The following is a 19,947-nucleotide window of genomic DNA, read 5'->3' as shown; positions in this document are numbered from 1 at the left end:
GCCTTTTTCTTTCCTTCTAAGCTTTGCTGGCAAATTTGGGAATCACCTTCAAATCTCAGAACCTCTTTAGCAATTTTAAGAGCCATTTCTCTCACTTTTAATTTAATCAACCACAAGTCACCGAAATTAAACAAATTGTCTTGTCTATGTTTTATTTAAAGACTTAGGACACTAACCTGCAAGTGTTTAAATCTGCTGGGACTTTTCATACCCCCAAATCTATTCAAATCTGTCTAAACCAGTTCAAATCACAGACCCGAGCCCAAGCCCCCAAACTGTTACAACATGAGGTAAGCCCTCCTGCTTAATTTAAAACAGCAACACAGATAAGCTTTAGCCGTGCAGTAATCTCTGAAATTCGAGCTGCCAAGAACTATTTGAAGTAAAAATTAACAACTTTATTTTTCAAGGTCTAACAGAATAATTAGCAAGTATTTACACTCCTTCCTCTCCCATTTTTTACCTTCTGCTTCAACAGTACTAGTCCAATAAAACTCTCAATTAAAATTTATAAAACAAAACTTGTTATCTCAAAACCAGGTAACTTTCAGTTTTCTCTGCATTCCTGTCTTCTTCTTGGGGATTCTGCTTCACAGGTTACTTATCGATAAAGGTACCTTTAAGAAAGCTATTTTTCAGACAGTCTTTACATGCCAGTAGCTTGGCAGTTCTCCTCCCAACCGTTCAATTTTCCCCGGTCTTATTCCCCAAAAGCATCGGATTGTGTCTGGCTTTTAAGACTGTCAATATACTTAAATTCAAACTGGATTGGAGTTTGGTATTTTTCGGGATATAATTTAAACTGATTGGTAAAATTAAATCTGTTTTGTTATTTCCAGGCAACCAGCTAACCTAGCTGCCCCAGTAGCTGGAACACATGTTACATTGTATCTTACGGAGAATACTTGCTAGCTTTTAACACTCTTAAAAAAGGTACAGTACACCCACATCTTCATAACAAGTGCACCTTTTACCAAAGTCTACTCACCAACTAGTCAGCACTCTCCTTGTCCAGAATAAACTTTGATTTTGTTTAACACTGGTATTTCTTGCCAATTGTTCCAAGTGCAAGGCAAAGGACTTCAACAAAATTTAAGTTTTGAAATGGGAATTCTAAAGAAGTCATATTGGACTGCAAACATTAACTTTCTTGTTCTCTCTGTAGGTGCTGCCAGACCTGAAGACCTGATTTTACTTCAAAAATAAAGTGCCTTGTTAGGGCAATACTGTAGACAACGTTCTGTACAACTAGAGTTATTGTTAATTCAATTTGAATGTATTCCAGGAAAAAAAAAGACACTGTTGAAGCTACATGTTTTACACTCATCAGGACAATTTGCAAGAACAATTCAAGGGGGATGAATGAGAGGAAAGGCAAACAGATAATAGTATTCATACTGTATGAGGAGTTTATCGATTGGTGCATGCACCATGTCAATGCCACCTACCAATTAAATAATGACCATCAGTTAACTATTTAAAACCAGCCAGACTGACTGACTGATCAGGGCAAAGGAGAGAGATGACCCAGCAAAAAGCTGTCAACTTTGTTGCTGAAATGGAACAGACATAAGTATATTCTGTCAGGAAAGGGCTTTGTGTATTAATATATGCAGCTTCCGCTACATGCAGGTGCACCACTTAAAAGCCTGACTGATACGCCTAAATCGGTTGCAACATCATTCTTGACAGGATTATCCAACAAATGTTGCCCAATTGCAGAATCACATCTAATGATGGAAACACATACAATTTTTTTTCGAACGCAGGCTGATTGGGGTATAGTGAGTACCTTCTTTGAAGGGATATGCGGCTTTATGCAATCAAGTCTTTGGGATAATGGCCTACATACCCAGCATCACACTGGCACTGAAATTCATACATCACATTATTAATTGGCTCGATAAGTAGAACATCTTTTTGTTTAGGTGGCAGCCTGCATTCCCTCTACTTTTTCTTCCACTGCATGTACCTCCATAATCTCTCCAAATTTGAGTCTGATCAAACTCAATATCAGAACCAGAGTCCTGAATAGCTCTGAGGAACAGTCACATTGGCTTGGAATCGCGTACTTTGTTTCACTCTCTCCACAGATGTCGCCAGATCTACTGAGTTTCACCAGTACTACCACTGTTTGAGATATCTTACCAATTGGGGATAGACTAGAACTTTTCAAGATCAAAATGGAATGCGAGGGTCTTTTAGGAATTGCGTATATATGAAAGAATGATCTGATCTGGAAGCCAATATCCAACATGATGGCTTTGATGTGATCTATTTCAGCACTAGGTTTACAGGAATGGTTCAGGCACTATTTATGAGTGCCAAGAAGACGGATTTTGCAGCACCAATTAGGACTGTCAGGCTCACAGAATGGCAAGTTTATTACATTAACATTCAGGTCCCTGTTCTTGGCTGACAGGGAGAACACTAACATGCATTATTCCTGTTTCAACTCAACAAAACATCAGACAAGTAGCTAATTTCTCAGGGCAGTTTCTTGACTAGTGTCAAACTGTCAGGCAGTAAACTGTCAGGATTGGTTTGAAGTTTAACAAATCATTAATTGATAGAACCACCTAACAATGCCTCTACCAAGTCTACTTGCCAAATAATTAGCACTCTCCACTCATGCAGTAATGTTGTTAGCCTTCACCTCGAATTAACATTCTTGCAAATTGCCCTGATGAATGAAAGACAAAAAACTTTAAAAAAATGAAACCAAGAACCATAGATGCTAGAAATCTTAAACAAAAACAGCAACTGCTGAACAAACACAGAAGTTCTGGCATCTATGGAGAGCAAAATACTTCAAATTGAGTGATTTTCCTTCAGATTTAAAGGAGGGTGTAAAATGCTGGTTTTTATGTTGTTAATGATGAACACACATTTATCTTTACTAGCCAATATTTTTAGTGCTATAACAAAGAGGCAGAAATAGAAAATAACAGATGGCATTCACAACATTAGACTGGAGGCTGAAGCAGACTAGGGTTTTATTATCGAACGAGTTGTAACTGAAACTGCTATTTATGTTATAGAAGACTAACTGTTCCCAGTGTGAAGGAACTCTCTTATGAGCAAAGGCTAAACAGGTTGGGAACCTACTCACTGGGGTTTAGAAGAATGTGGTGTGATATCATTAAAACATATTAGGATTCCTCAGGGGCTTAACAGGGAAAATGCTGCCTCTCAGGGGAGAGTAAAGATCGAGAGGGTAGAGTCTTAGAATAAAGGTGTGCCAATTTAAGGCTGAGGTGAGGAGTTTCTTCTTTCAGAGGGTTGAGTGTATGTGGAACTCCTTGCCACAGAGAGAGTTGTAGGAAAGAGCCCTTTTGGATATTTAAGGCTAAGACACACGGACTATTGATTAGTAGAGGAATCAGGGGTTTATGGAGAAGGGGTAGCAAAGTCAAATGGCAGAACAGTCATTCAATTGAACAGCACAACAGGCCTAGGAGCCGAATACACTATTCCTGTTCTGATTTATCTTTTTTTTAGCAAAAAAAACAACAATTCTTGACAGATAATTTTTTTTCAAAAAGAATTGCTTTTTTGTCACAATACGTTGGAAACTGGTCCAATTGGCCTAAAATTGGTCATTGGGAAAGTGCTAGAATACATTAAGAATATAGGAGGATACAGGTCATTCTTCTATTATTTAATAGTTGCGGTTTTATGCAACGCCATGCTGTAGAAAAGTCGTGCTTTAGAACAACACTTCAAGTGTTGGCAATAGAACATAGAAAAATACAGCACAGTACAGGCCCTTTGGCCCTCGATGTTGCGCCGATCCAAGCCCACCTAACCTACACTAGCCCAATATCCTCCATATGCCTATCCAATGCCCGCTTAAATGCCCATAAAGAGGAGAGTCCACCACTGCTACTGGAGGGCATTCCATGAACTCACGACTCGCTGAGTAAAGAATCTACCCCTAACATCTGTCCTATACCTACCACCCCTTAATTTAAAGCTATGCCCCCTCGTAATAGCTGACTCCATACGTGAAAAAAGGTTCTCATGGTCAACTCTATCTAAACCCCTAATCATCTTGTACACCTCTATCAAGTCACCCCTAAACCTTCTTTTCTCCAATGAAAACAGCCCCAAGTGCCTCAGCCTTTCCTCATATGATCTTCCTACCACCTTTCTGCCCAACTCTGCAACTTATCTATATCCTGCTGTAACCTGCCACATCCTTCCTCACTGTCAACAACTCCACCGACTTTCATATCATCCGCAAACTTGCTCACCCAACCTTCTAGCCTCTCCTCCAGGTCATTTATAAAAATGACAAACAGCAATGGTCCCAAAACAGATCCATGCGGAACACCGCTAGTAACTGCACTCCAAGATGAACCTTTACCATCAACTCCTACCCTCTGTCTTCTTCCAGCCAGCCAATTCCTAATCCAAATCTCCAACTCACCCTCAATGCCATACCTCCGTATTTTTTGCAGTAGCCTACCATGGGGAACCTTATCAAACACCTTACTAAAATCCATACACATCACATCTACCGCTTTATCCTCGTCTACCTCCTTAGTCACCTTCTCAAAGAATTCAATAAGGTTTGTGAGGCACGACCTGCCCTTCACAAAACCATGCTGACTATCCTTGATCACATTATTCCTATCCAGATGTTCATAAATCCTATCCCTTACAATTCTCTCTAAGACTTTGCCCACAACAGAAGTGAGACTCACCGGCCTATAGTTACTAGGGTTATCCCTACTCCCCTTCTTGAACAAGGGAACCACATTTGCTATCTTCCAGTCGACTGGCACTATTTCAGTAGACGAGGACATAAAAATCAAGGCCAATGGCTCTGCAATCTCCTCCCTTGCTTCCCAGAGAATCCTAGGATAAATGCCATCAGGCCCAGGGGACTTATCTATTTTCACCCTTTCCAGAATTTCCAACACCTCTTCCCTACATACCTCAAAGCCGTCCATTCTAATTAATTGTGATTCAATATTCACATCGGCAACAATGTCCTGTTCCTGAGTGAATACTGACGAAAAGTATTCATTCAGTGTCTCCCCAATCTCTTCAGCCTCCACACGCAACTTCCCACTACTATCCTTGACTGGACCTATTCCTACCCTCGTCATTCTTTTATTCCTGACATACCTATAGAAAGCCTTAGGGTTTTCCCTAATCCTACCAACTAAGGACTTTTCATGTCCCCTCCTTGCTGCTCTTAGCTCAATGTAATCGCATTACAGCCAACACGTGTTAAAAGTTATTGCTTTAGAAACAATGGCCCCAATTTGTCAATTGCATTACAGTAAATATTCCAACAAAACGCACATTATAGCAGAACGACATGTATTTATAAAATCATAATATAATCAGGCCGAATCCACACAATTGTTAGAAAGGGCAATTATACTTGACAAATTTTCAGTGTTCTTTGAAAATGCAACAAGCAGGGTACAAACCATTAGATGTAATAATTTAGATTTCCAGAAGGTATTCAAGAAGGTGCAAATCGAAGCTCAGGGTCGAAGGGGACATATTAACATGAATACAGAATTAACTAATAGGAAAATAGCGGTAAATAGATCATTTTCAGTTTGGCAGAACAGTTGCTAATGGAGTGATGCTGCAGAGGGGGTTTAGTCATTATGATTCATCTTTAAGCTTTGGATGAAGGGACTGACTGTGATACACCAAATTTACAATATAAAGATAGGACCTTTCTGTAAATGATAGAGTTTGCAAATGGATGCAAACCTTCCAGCTCAGCGAGCAAACTGACAATCTGAACATCAACCTGAGCCACAAATCTTCTCAAAAATCACAATGGATACATATCATCCATATTTTGAAATATTTTACTGATCCTTTGCTGGCAATGGGTCAAGATCCTGGAACAGTACTATTGGTACACCTACTCCTTGCACCACAACAGTGGAGAGATGGCAGCTCACCATTACTGTCAGGGCAATTAGAAATTAGCAATAAGTTCCACCCTGGTCAGTGATGCCCACATTGTGAGATCAAATTAAAAGAGGGGAAAAAATCTGGCAGATGAAATTACTTTGACAAGGAGGACAGCGAAATTAAAAACATATAGTGGCAAAGTTAAAAATCACAACTCTAGATTATAGACCAACAGGTTTATTTGAAAGCACTAGCTTTCGGAGTGTTGCTCCTTCATCAGCTGCCTGGTTTTGAAATAACCTGCTTTTGTGTAATTTCTAACTTTGTCCACCACAGTTCAACACTCATTCCTCCACATTATATAATGGCAAAACAGTGAAGAGTGTCATGGTATACAGGAACCTGACAAACCATAAAGTTAACTTGCCAGTCTAGCTAGTAAGGGAATATTGTTCTTTACTGCAAGGGAAATGGATGTTGGAAAGTCTTGCAATAACTGTACAAGAATCAGGGTTTATAGTATACAGTTTTTGATTCAAGAGTACAATTGCATTGGACACAGTTCAGAGAAAATCAACCAGGCTGATTTCTGAGATGAAGGGGTCAGCTTATGAAGTAAAAGGTGAGATAGTTAAAGCCATACCCATTACGATTTATAAGAATAAGAGGTGATCTTACTGGAAGGTAAGATGCTGAAGGGACTTTGATGGAGCAGATGTTGAAAGAAATTATTCCCTTCATTGGGAATCTAGAATTAGGGGGCAGATTAATAAAGCAGGAGTCGCCCATTTAAGATAGAGATAATAAGAATTCCTACTGAAATCAGTAAGTACTGAGTCAATGAACATTCAAGACTGAGTTAGAGATTTCTGATTGTCAAAAAGATTATGGGGGCAGATAGAAAAGTAGCTATGGCTGTAACCAGATCCGCTTTGATCGTACTGAATGGCAGAGCAGGCCCCATGGATCAAAAATGGACTATTCTTGCTTTTTTAAAAAAAAATCTTATAAAGCTAACCATCTCCCGATTGCTCTCAACTCAACAACATATAGGATGAGATAGTACAGGTAACTGCTTGGCTGGACAGAACCGGAGATTCCTGATATATCAGTGCTGGTTTTAGGGTAGGTACGACCTGTATGGAACTAGAACCAACCTCTCAGCCACATTTGCTAGAGCTGTTGAGATATATTGAAACCAGTTGGGCAGTTGAATGTGAGTCAAAGTACAGATTCAGGAATTAGAGGCTGAAAGTTAATGAGTAGTGGCACAAATTGCCATTCAAGGAGTCCATGAATAGAAGAGGTGAATTTTGGTTACAGGTAAATACTTGGAGGGCTGCTATTATTAAGATGTTAATGAAAATGAAATACTTAAACAAGTAGCAGGAATGGCTGCTCAACATTTCCATTAACAGGATTTTCTACATAAAAAGGCAATTAAAAACTGGACTATACCGGTCATGAGCAACAAATCAATTAAGGTTGTGAAGAGGGATAATAGAGTAGAAGGAGAATTAAATGAAATCATGTAGGTTGAACTAAAGAAGAAAAAGACATTCATATTATTCCGAATATACTGTAGAGCACCAGAGACTCAGGTGGAAGAGCAAATGTGGCAAATTACAGAAAAGGCAGCATTAGGGAATATCAACTATCCCAAAATAAATTGGAACAATTTCATTGAAACGATAAGAGGATTCAGAATTTCTAAAATGCATTCGGAAGAACTTATTTGGTAGTGCTTGCAGCAAGTACAAGCGAGGTGACAGTTCTGAATTTTACTAAGCTGAAATTTGGTGCAACAAAATAATGGACTGATCTTTCAAGTTGTTGTTTTCAGTGTCACTTCCACAAAGTAAAAATTAGGGGACTCAAATCTAGACCATCCTTGCTGCCAAAGACTATAAAAATAGAATAGAATAAGGGAAAGGAAAGAAATTCTGTCAGATATTACAGCTCAATCCTGCACAAAGCAGGAGGATTACAGAAAAAGCAGTGAAACTGTACAGCAATAAGGAAAGCAAAAAGAGGCCATGAAAACATGTTCACCAATAAAACCATTGTAACTTCCAGCCTAGAGAGAGACCAGGAAAGAGTATTGGGGATGATTTTCCAATAGAAGGAGGAGGAGAGACTAAAACCAGAGGGCACATCCTCAGAGTGAAGGGAAGACCCTTTTGAATTAAAATATGAACTTTCTTTAGCTAGCAGGGTGGTGAATTTGTGGAATTCATTGCCGAAGAGGGTTGTGACCGCAAAGTCACTGAGCATATTTAAGACAGATGGATAGGTTCTTGATTAGTAAAGGGAACTGGAGTAATGAATAAAAGGCAGGAGAATGAGGATGAAAAACATATCAATTTCAATTGAAATGGTGGAGCAGACACAATGGGCTGAATGACCTAATTCTGCCTCATTTCTTACCGTCTAAGCAAGGGAAGAAATAAGGAATTTTTCACCAATCTTTTCAATCTTTGCTGGCTATAGGAATCCTCCAGTGCTATAACTAAGGTCGTATAAAAGAGGGCAGAATGGATAGTACAAGTTATTGCAGGCCACTCTGTCTAATCTCAAATGTTGGGCAAGTGAGTGAAAGCATTTCTGTGATGATACAAATCAGTAGAGAAGCACAGATTATTCAAGGACAGTCAGCGTGTTTTTTTTTAAAAAAGGACTGTACCTGAGGGAGAGGATTGTACCTTATGGAGAGGATTAATTTTTTTTTAAATCTCATTACAAGTTTGGTCAATGAATGTAGCACATTTGATGTGGCCTACAGAGACTTTGGCACAATTCGACAAGGTTCCATATTATAGGCTTGACGACACCGGAGATCCAAAGGAAATTGTCGAATTAGATCCAAAATTGACTCAGTGGCTGCAAAGAGACATTTGTGCAACTCGAGGGCTCGGTACTTGGCTCCTTGCTCTTTATGGGGTATGACAAGGATGTAGATTTAAATGTAGGAATGTTGTTGTCTGGAAAATTTCATAATCAAAAAAAATTGACATGCAGTTGATAATAAAGGATAAAAGCAAGATATTTTTGAAAATAGCAATGAAAGAATCACATGGACCAAAAATAGTCAAATATAATGCAAATTAGAAAAAGTATAGAGTAATTTATTGGGAAAAGGAATTCTAAGATTAGATGAACAATTGCAAATACATGCAGTGTACATCTATCGATTTGAAGATGGTAGGACAAGAAATAAAAATGATTTAGATAGTATACTGATACTTTATTTGACAAGATCTAGAGTTTAATAACAGGGAGATCATGCTAGAACTATGCTAGTTAGACTGCAGCTATAGTATTGTGCAAAGTTCTGGTCACTACTATACGAATGATGTGATCTCATTAGAAAGGGCACATCCCAGATTTACAAGAATACAGACAGAAATGAGAACCTGTCATAACACTGGATTGACTGGGTTTGATCTCTTTGGAACAGCGCATAATGAAAAGAAGACTTGATGGGGGTGAACAATATTAAAGGATAAGAGAAGTCAAAGAACTGCAAATGCTGGAGATTAAAGACAAAAACAGGAATTACTGTAGAAACTCAGTACGTCGGGCAGCATCTGCAGGGAGAAATTAGAATTAATGTTTCAAGTCCTGATGAATAATCAGTGCAGACTCAAAATTGGTCAAATGGCCTTTTTCTGCATTGTTTGGTATTCTATGATTTAAGACTTATTCAAAGTAGAATACTTAAGTTGACCCAAACAGATCTACTCCAGGAAGGGTACTTGTGTCGATTAGGGGTTGACAAAGAGTAATGGAACTTCACTCATCGCTCTAAGCGCATCTTTTCTCACATAACAACATAACACAAGGTACATGCATACGTTCAGAAGGTCCATGTTGGCGACCTGGTATGCTGGTGATCCCAAAATCTTTTGAGGAAGTCCTCTGACAGTTGCCTCTATAAGAGCCTAGAAAGAAAAGCAAGCAAAATAATAGCATTATTCATCTATAAATCACTCTACCTGTATTGGTGAAAGTATATGACCAAACCAAACAGAATACAAGATTTAAGATATAAATTTCAAATACGCATCAAATTAGGAAGACAGCAAGGGCTGCGTGTCGGGTCTCAACACTACAAGCGTACACAAGGATTTAATAGGAATGAGCATCAACAGTTGAATGTTAACACACTGTTTATGATCAAGCATGAACAATCCTGAATAAGGTACCAGAGGAAAACAGGTGTGTAAGAAAACAAAGGGAGATGAAGAGGACAAAGAAAAGGAGTTTTAAAATCCTGGGAAAAATAAATTAAAATCATATATTCTTCATTTAGCAGCATTTTATTTCAAGTTGAGATTTGTAGTTTCTTTTTAAAAACTGCTTGCATTAGTACAAGTTTCAGTATTGACTTTTTAACAAAAAAAAAGTTTTACTATTTGGATGCACCACACTACACTGAATGTATAAGTTTATTTCAAAATAATAGTCATTACAGTCCAACTGGTGCAATTCATATTGTCAAGAGCCAAGATAACCAAGGACAGGGTCAGAGGAAATAAAAACAATTGGAAAATGTAACTTTTCACTGTCTAATAAAGATTGAAGCAAGTGGTGTTTAGAGAAAACAGCTGGATTCGAACACAAAAGTGTTTAGGAATTCAAAACAAACAAGATGATGGAGAAACTCAGCTTTTATTACTTTAAAATAAAAGCAAAGTAAAAAGTAAGAATTCGGCCACACAATTATACCCAAGGTAAACTGAACACTTCGTGCATGAAGTTTCAATTGAAGTGAAAATGCATTCCAGTTAACTGGTACATTAGGACTTGAACAATGATAAAATATTACAACATGCCTCCAAAGGAAGTATTTACTTTTGATAATACTAACATACAGTCAGAACTTAAAGATACTTATTTTAAAAATGTAATGTAGACTACCCTTTTTTGCTAAAGTAAAATGAATAAACAAATTTTTAAAAGACACAATTGGCTAAGTATTTCAAAAACAAATAGTTTAATGTACTTACCAAAGCTTTCTGTGCGGAGATTGCATTTGAATTCACTATTTGCTGTAATGCTTGCAACAGGAGTGTCAATACTTCTGATGGCTGTCGCTCCTTCTTTGAGCCTTAAGTTAAAAAACTAAGTCTTAATATTATAAACAAATGCTTTCACATCGTTCTGCATAATTCAAAGTTCCTGATAGTTTTGCTTAATTATTTACAGCAGTTTAAGATATTATATAACAGATTAGAACAAAAACAGTGCCATTTCTCACAAGGCAATATCGGGGCAACAAGATGCTTACACACAACCACACAAATTAGCAGAACCAGGCTACTCGGTTACTTCTTGTGCGCCTTTTCTGACATTCAACACCATCCACGTTCCTACTCACGCCAATGACATTTCAACCACAGCTTGTGAAGAATCTACCTTTACTTCTATATTCAAAGACTCTGATTTCACTATCTTTTCAGAAAGTGGGTTGCAGGTATTAGTCTAGTAAATCTTCTCTCTACTTCCATCACAATTTCATCCTTCCTTACAGGGTGCACTATTTTCAGAATTTACTGACCTGACTCAATGGCATTTTTCACACAGCTGATCAGATACTTCCAAATAAGATTAAGCATGGCATCTACTGAAGATAAGAAAAGGAACTAACATTAACACAGGCATAAATTATGAACAATGGAAATCTGAAAGAAAACCCATTAGATCCACTTAAGTTTAGCATCATCTGAAGGCAGTAAATAGTTAAGATTTCAATGAATGACTTTTTAAATTAAGAGTTCGCGAACCGAAACATTAATTCTCCCTCACCTCAGAGATAGTGCATGAGTGGTGGTGTGTCCCCAGTGTTTTCCATTTATATAATATATTTAATTCGGTCAACTTATTATTCCAATATTTACCTCAAACACAGCCCCCCCCCCAAAACAAAATGTAAACACTGAAGTTAACTTTCTAGAGATAAAAGGACAGGGCCTAACTTTTGTACTACACTATTGTATGAAATGAGGTTAAGTACAGTACATCAAAACTCCTTTGCTAAAAAATGACTTACCTTCACCCAGTTTGCCAACAGAAAGGAATGCATCTCTAACTGCAGTTATAAGGGTTCCAGCATTTTTGCAAAAGAATGACGAGCTATTAATTAATGGGTGCTGCAGAGGATCTGTAGGAGACAACGATGGCACATTTCAAAGAAAGCAAGGAAAAAAAGCAGTGCAAGTGCTTAAATATACAAAGACATATCAAAAATGTGTTCATTAAGCAACTTTTAACATGTTAATTAGTGCAGAGAAAACTCCTTACAATATAATTCATTGGTTAATTTCTGATTAATATCTAAATCAGCCAGTTTCAAAATGGTGCCTTGGCTATGGTTTTATTTCATTATTTGCTTCAGTTTTAGTTTCTTTAACTAAAGCAGAAATTAGCTTTAGCTGCACCCACTTTGAAACAACTGTCTTGCTGAATTAAGTGATTTATTGAGCACATTTGTAAACTTGCTTTGATCACATTCTACACTCAATTAGCATTACCTTTTGGGTAATGGAACTTTCAATGTATCTAAACAAGTTCAAATTGAGACCTTCAGGAGGCAATAATGTTGACATTTGGATCAAGATCAGCTGAGACACCACAGTCAATTACTAAATGAGATAAATCTGTCCGTCCTCTCTGAATGTTAAGCCAGAAGCCCAATTACAACCCTGAGATTCGACTGAGACAACAGGGTATTCTCTGCCCGAGAATCATCCAATAGCAGACTAGGCTCAACACATCTCTAAAGAAAAGTGAAACTCACTGTTCCAAGCAGACATCCAGTGAAATCCATAGAAACTGCAGCTCCAGATGTGTTACTAATGCATTACAGTACAGGTGAACAAAGCACTGTAAAATAAACCAATTAAGCATACCTAAACTAAGCTGCAGCTTGTTCTGTTTAACCAGATCGGTGACTGCAGGACCCACCAGGAAATGAAGTAATACTTCGACTCCTACAAGCTGCACCGCTTGCATTACAGGCAACGCGGAGAGGCTAGAATTCAGCTGAAACCTTGGCACTGTTGGACTTGGTGAAGGAAAACCTGCTGAAAGAAAGTGTCCACGGACAATGAAAGATAATATTTTATTGTGTTTTATTGCAGCATCATACACACTGCCTGAAATATTTATCAAATTTTACCTGGTTTCTGAGCAGAAGCCGGGGTTGTATTAGGAGAGACCATTGCAGTTCTGCAAGGTGTTCCTGATGGTTGCACAGTTCCATCAATACCAAATGCATTCTGTAGCAGCGGGACACAAACCTACCATTATATTAGAAGATTGCATCAAATATTTAATGTTGAGAAAATATTGTTAATAATATCAGAAATAACTTATTTTCAAAAATGTTATTTCATAAACATTATAAAACCTGTTTAGCATCAAAATACCTGGATAATATTCTATTCAAGCAAGTTTTAGTCAAAAGTCTGAAAGCAGTTCAAACAAACAACTTTGAACAAGTGAGAACCCTTTTTACATTTGAGGGCAGCTCCAATCTGGAGACATTTAAAAAACTTTTTAAAATATAAAGGAAACAATAAAGGAATGAAGACAATTCAGTTTCAGAAAGCAGTTATGTATAGTTTTTACTAAACTGAATCTGCTTCAAAGAGTTCTAAGAATGCAATGGAACCTTTCTTATAATCCTAGTGCTTGAACACAAAATATAGAAATAATGCTACTAGTGTACATGATGCAGCAAATCCCAAACCCCACTGGACAAAGATGTAGCAAAAGCCCAGAAGATCTTGGCTAGCCTATCAAAAGATTACAAGGTTCCCTTTATTACTGACCATTTCCATCACAAAGTAGCTGTGAACTCAGACTTGGTCAAATTTTCACAAACCTTGAGTAAATGTTTTCAAAGCCAAGACTAATAAAGTTAAAAAATCTCTAGATATTATTAATCCACAAACTTTCTCACCTCAGTAAATTAACAGTAAGCAATATTTCTTTCCTGTTTGCAGCATCATACAGGAGACAAACAAACCAGTCAGCAAATATGACGTGCAAACATAGTTGCACTCCTCAGACTGTTGACTTTTCTTACCTGATCAAAGTTAGCAGAAAGCTGTGGTCCTAGCCGAAGAGCCAAATACCACCAAACCTCTAGTTTGGCCAGGCCCAAAATCTCTGTTCTTACATGAATGGAACTCAATGGCTGCATGAGCAGCCGGAGACGTTTTGCACTGCAAAGTATATCTGCACAATAAAGGAAAATTTAATATATATAATACTGAAAGAATGGATGATGAAAATATTTGAAATAATTTTCTTTCATCAACAAAAAATCCTGAGCATTTAACTTCTTGCTCCCATTTCCTTTTCATCTTTTCCCAGTGTCTTACAACCTGCCAACATGAGAACGATTTAGAGTTGTGCCAAGGACTGTGTTAATACTGTTTCTAACAAGGGAGGAATATTGCCAAGTCAAGATCAGAGTGCAGGTAAAAAGGCATGATGCCAAGAAACTTTCATACAAAGTTACATTCACATCACGATGTCAGGCAATGATCTTCTCTAACAAGAGATAATTAATCATCTCCACTTGACATTAAAAGGCATTACCATTGAAGCCCTAATGTCAACAAACTGTTTACTTTTGACCAGAAACTTAATTAGATCAGCCTTAAAATACTGTGGCTACAAAACCAAAAAAATTCCCCCACAAGCCACACACCATCCTGATATGGTTACACAATTGCCTTTAGTAACAAAAGTCCAGACGCTGACTAAGCCATGCAGCATATTGAAATGGTGCACTTCAGAATCAAAGGAGCCATAAATGGTGCTAAACATCTGCCATGTCTATGTAAGTGTACTCTTCTAGTGGGAGGGTCATTGCTGAAGCAGCTTAAGATAGTTGAGCCTAGTGGTATTATTGCTAGTCTTTTTAATCCAGAGACCTAGATAATGTTCTAAGATCTGTAGTTCAAATCTACCAAACAACTCGCAGATTGGCTTGTGATTTAAGGACTCTAGAGACAATCAGAGTCTCTACCTCTAAACCAGAAGGTCTGGCTTCTTGTCTCACCTGCTTCAGAGAGCTGTCATAACATCTTGGAACAGGTCGATTAAGAAGATATCTAGCCAAAAAAACTGTTGCAGTGAAGCTCTGAATAGAGATGACTGACCTCCAACTAACCAAAAACATCTTCCTTTGCCCTAGGTCTGACTCCAAGAAATGCAGAATTGTTTCCCACACCAAAGCCTGATTAATCTGAGGCTATTTAAAGGTTAAAAAGCGGACTTCAGTTTTGCTACGACAATTTGATGTCATATTCAGTCAAATGCAAGTTTTGAAAAGATTTGTAGCTCAGGTTGAGGTTTTGGATGTAGGTTTGCTCGCTGAGCTGAAAGGTTCATTTCCAGAAGTTTCATTACCTTACTAGGTAACATCTTCAGTGGACCTTATGCGAAACAATGCTGAAACTTCCTGCTTTCTATTTATATGTTTGGGTTGGTAATGTTATTTCCGGTGAAGTCACTTCCTGTTCCTTTTCTCGGGGTGGTAGATGGGGTCTAACTCAATGTGTTTGTTGATAGAGTTCTGGTTGGAATGCCACGCTTCTAGGAATTCTCGTGCATGTCTTTCTTTGGCTTCTCCTCGGATGGATGCATTGTCCCAGTCGAAGTGGTGCCCTTCCTCATCCGTATGTGAGGATACTAGAGAGAGAAGGTCATGTCTTTTTGTGGCTAATTGGTGTCCATGTAGCCTGGTGGCTAGTCTTCTGCCTGTTTGTCCAATGTATTGTTTGTTACAATCCTTGCATAGTATTTTGTAAATGACATTAGTTTTGCTCATTGTCTGTATAGGGTCTTTCAAGTTCATTAACTGCTGTTTTAGTGTGTTGATGGATTTGTGGGCTACCATGATGCCAAGGGGTCTGAGTAGTCTGGCAGTCATTTCCAAGATATCTTTGATGCAGGGGAGTGCGGCTAGGGTTTCTGGACGTGTTTTGTCTGCTTGTTTGGGTTTGTTGCTGAGAAATCGGCAGACTGTGTTCATTGGGTACCCATTCTTTTTGAACACACTGTACAGGAGATTTTCCTCTGCTCTGCATAGTTCCTTTGCGTTGAAATAATGTTCTGATGCAGCTTCATTTGTGGATGTTGGGATGATTGCTTCTGTAGCTGAAAATGTGTTACTGGAAAAGTGCAGCAGATCAGGCAGCATCCAAGGAAGAGGAGAATCGACGTTTCGGGCATAAGCCCTTCTTCAGGAATGAGGCAATTAAAAAAAAGTTCAACCTCCTCGTGGGAGCATGAGGCAGCACCGATACAGTCATCGATGTAGCGGAGGAAAAGGTGGGGGGTGGTGCCAGTGTAGCTGCGGAAGATGGACTGTTCGACATATCCTACGAAGAGGCAGGCATAGCTGGGGCCCATGGCTACTCCTTTGGTTTGGAGGAAGTGGGAGGATTGGAAAGAGAAGTTGTTCAGGGTGAGGACCAGTTCAGTCAGTCGAAGGAGGGTGTCGGTGGAAGGGTATTGGTTGGTACGGCGGGAAAGGAAGAAGCGGAGGGCTTTAAGTCCTTCGTGATGGGGAATGGAGGTGTACAGGGACTGGATGTCCATGGTGAAGATAAGGCGTTGGGGACCAGGGAAGCGAAAATCATGGAGGAGGTGGAGGGCATGGGTGGTGTCCCGAACGTAGGTGGGAGTTCTTGGACTAAGGGGGGCAGGACCGTGTTGAGGTATGCAGAGATGAGTTCGGTGGGGCAGGAGCAGGCTGAGACAATGGGTCGGCCGGGGCAGTTTTTGGGCAGGAGGTAGAAACGGTCGGTGCGGGGTTGTGGGACTATGAGGTTGGAGGCAGTGGATGGGAAATCCCCTGAGGAGATGACGTTATGGATGTTCTGGGAGATGATCAAGGGGGCAGTAGGAGGAGGTGTCCGCGAGCTGGAGTTTAGCCTCAGCGGTGTAAAGGTCGGTGCGCCAAACTACTACCGCGCCTCCCTTGTCTGCTGGTTTGATAGTGAGGTTGGGGTTGGAACGGAGGGAGTGGAGGGCTGCACGTTCCGAGGGTGAGAGGTTGGAGTGGGTGAGAGGGGTGGAGAGGTTGAGGCAGTTAATGTCGGGGCGGCAGTTGGCTATGAAGAGATAGAGGGCAGGTAAGAGGCCAGCACGGGGTGTCCAGGTGGATGGGGTGTGTTGGAGGCGGGAGAAGGGGTCGTCAGAGGGTGGGCGAGAGTCTTGGTTGAAGAAGTAGGCACGGAGGCGAAGGCGGCGGAAGAATTGTTCGACGTCACTCCGCATGTTGAACTCGTTAATCCTAGAGCGTAGGGGAATGAAGGTGAGGCCTCTGCTGAGGACTGATCTTTCATCCTCAGAGAGGGGTAGTTCTGGAGGGATGGTGAAAACACGGCAGGGCTGGGAGCTAGGACCTGGTGTGGGGCTGGAGCTGGGAGTGGGGGCGGGGTTGGGCGTGGGGATGGAGATCAGTGTGGGGGCGGAGTTGGGCGTGGTGACGGAGATCGGCGTGGGGGCGGCGTGGGGCGGGGTTAGGCATGGTGACGGAGATCGGCGTGGGGGCGGAGACATGCGGCGTTGTGGTCGTGCAGGTTAGTGATGTCACTGGGGGCGGAAGTGGCTGCGGCGGCGGCAACCCAGGAGGCAGAAGTGGCTGTGGCGACGACTGAGACAGTGTTATTCCCGATAGCCGCGAATCTGTCCGCGATGGTCTTCCTGGCGATCGTGGAGGCGGTTGTCTGGGTGGCGATCGCGGAGGCTGCGAGGTTGGTGGGGGTGGAAGTAACGTCATGGTCCGTGGCGGCGGTTGTTGCCGCGGGCGTTGTAGCAGACGTGTGGTTAATGGCGCCGGAACGACTTCGGAGGCCGATGCAAGATTCTGGAACAGGTGAGGCACCCAGAGTGTGGGGGTAAGTACATGAAAGTTTTTGGTACTTACTGTCTTTAATTTCCGATATGGCTAGGAAGAACTGTTTATTTAGTGTATGGATTCTTCTGTGGATGAAGAACAGTAGAGGTCCTTTACAGGTCTGTGAGAGTGTTGTCTTGAGCTGGGGTAGGTCTAATTGCAGGGAATGTAGGTAGCGGCGCATGGCTGCAAGCGTGGAGCGAAGGATCCGGAGGGAGGTCTGTTGCTGGAGGCTTCGGATTTGTTGTAGGTACTGGTTGTCCTGGTTGGGTCCAAATTTTGTTGGTCGGAACGTAGTCCGGAGTCCTTGCGGGATCAGTTGGTTCCGTAGGCAGGTGCTGAGGAAGGAGATGTGGCTGTGGTAGTGAGTCTGTTTGAGAACGTGGCTGAAGAGCTACTGTGCAGAGGAGATGACCTGGGGTGTGCAGTGAGAGAGGGACTCACTGAAATCCTTGTAGAGGGAGAAGAGAGCTTCTTCAAGGAAGGCATCCTTGTAAGAGGATTCACAGTAGGTTAAAATCTTCGAGGAGAAAGTGAGGACTGCAGATGCTGGAGATCAGAGCTGAAAATGTTTTGCTGGAAAAGCGCAGCAGGTCAGGCAGCATCCAATGGATAATTACTTCTGTAGTTCTGTATGTGTTGTTTTTGGTCTGTACGTGTTGTTTTTCTGTAGATGCTGGTTCTAAGTTCGCCATTGGCTGTTCGCTCTACTGAGACATCTAGGAATGGCAGTTTGTTGTTGTTTTCCTCCTCTTTAGTGAATTTTATGCCAGTATGGGTATTATTGATGGTCTTGAAGGTTTCCTCTAACTTACTGCCTCTGCTACGAACCCTGATATTGGAGATCCCATGGGTGTTCCATTGGTTCGTCTGTAAGTTGTTGTTGAAGGTCAAGTGGGTCGTAAGGCACAGGTCCACTAGAATATCATCAGGCTAGTGATGAGGAAGGACACCACTTTGACTGGGACAATACATCCATCCGAAGAGAAGCCAAAGAAAGATATGCACGAGAATTCCTAGAAGCATGGCTTTCCAACCAGAACTCTATCAACAAACACATCGAGTTTGACCCCATCTACCACCCCGAGAAAAAGAAACAGGAAGTAACTTCACCACAGGAAATAACATCACCAACCCAAAGAAACGCAAACATATAAATAGAAAGCAGGAAGTTTCAGCATTGCTTCGCATGAGGTCCACTGAAGATGTTACCTAGTAAGGTAATGAAACGTCTGGAAATGAGCCTTTCAGCTCAGCGAGCAAACCTACATCCACTTCAGTCAAATGTTGTCTCCATGGTACCTCACCTCTGGGGTTCATCTCTTTCACTCATATGTGAATCAAGGCTGTAACAAGGGGAACAGCAGAATGGGTAGAACCCAAAGCAAGTACTGGGGGGGGGGGGGGGGGGGGGGGGGGGGTATCACTGGCTAACCGTCACATGATACAACTATTGATGAACCCTCCCACCATTTTTTTGATGCTTTAGAATAGACTGATGGGACAGTATGTTCGCATATTGATTTGTCTCACTGTCAGTGGACATTTCTTTCGAATGTGCTTTTGTTGGTTTTCACATTAACCAATTACTTCAAGTTCTCGCTCATGGCCAGCTCTCTAGATTCCTTCACTGTTGTTAAATTATCAGACATCCAGGATTTACAGAACCTCTTTGCAATTGAGTATTGGAAAGACTGAAATCATTGTTATCAGCCCTTAAACTAAACTCCATTCTTGGCTATCAATCTCAACCTTCTCAACGCCAACAGCTGAGATTATGCTAGCTCAATCATAACAGTAAATGTCACGTTGAATTCAAAGATAAACTTCTGACTTCACATTTGTGGAATTTGAGTGTGACTATTTCACTACAAAATCCATTTCACCCATTTTAGCTCACCTGTGAAAATTCTCATTTTGTTTGTTACATCTAGTTCAACTACTCAAATGCATGATCTTAATTTTACAGATTTCATTCATGGTTACAAATGCTCAATGTCCTCAGCCCTCTGAATCCTACTCCATTCCAACAATTAAGAGAGAGATATCTGCACTCCTTTGATTCTGCTCTCATGCATGATCATTTTTAATTGCTCTATCGTTTTGATTCCTGCACTCAAAACTCCAGAATG

At 40.5% G+C, this 19,947-nt stretch overlaps 1 protein-coding gene across 7 annotated transcripts in view; it reads right to left on the bottom strand.

The window, feature by feature from the left end:
• rif1 (replication timing regulatory factor 1) overlaps positions 1–19,947 on the bottom strand; it is a 97,066-nt gene that overhangs the window by 51,024 nt on the left and 26,095 nt on the right. Inside the window, exons 10-16 of one of the 7 annotated variants that reach the window (XM_087989272.1) lie at positions 13,985–14,136; positions 13,073–13,193; positions 12,804–12,977; positions 11,945–12,055; positions 11,453–11,518; positions 10,902–11,002; positions 9,771–9,833 (exon numbers count right to left, since the gene is read on the bottom strand). In XM_087989272.1, the coding sequence (XP_087845398.1) occupies positions 9,771–9,833; positions 10,902–11,002; positions 11,453–11,518; positions 11,945–12,055; positions 12,804–12,977; positions 13,073–13,193; positions 13,985–14,136 (788 nt within the window). Of the gene's footprint in view, positions 1–9,746; positions 9,834–10,901; positions 11,003–11,452; positions 11,519–11,944; positions 12,056–12,803; positions 12,978–13,072; positions 13,194–13,984; positions 14,137–19,947 lie in introns of all 7 variants that reach the window. The other 6 variants (XM_087989268.1, XM_087989269.1, XM_087989270.1 and 3 more) reach the window with 6 other exon arrangements.

This window comes from Chiloscyllium plagiosum, unplaced genomic scaffold (assembly GCF_037043375.1).
Source record: "Chiloscyllium plagiosum isolate Xiang-an unplaced genomic scaffold, Cpla_swu_hap1 HiC_scaffold_7, whole genome shotgun sequence".
Lineage (NCBI taxonomy): Eukaryota > Metazoa > Chordata > Chondrichthyes > Orectolobiformes > Hemiscylliidae > Chiloscyllium > Chiloscyllium plagiosum.
The sequence above is the reverse complement of the archived record's forward strand: the minus strand, read 5'-3'. Positions and strand labels throughout refer to the sequence as shown.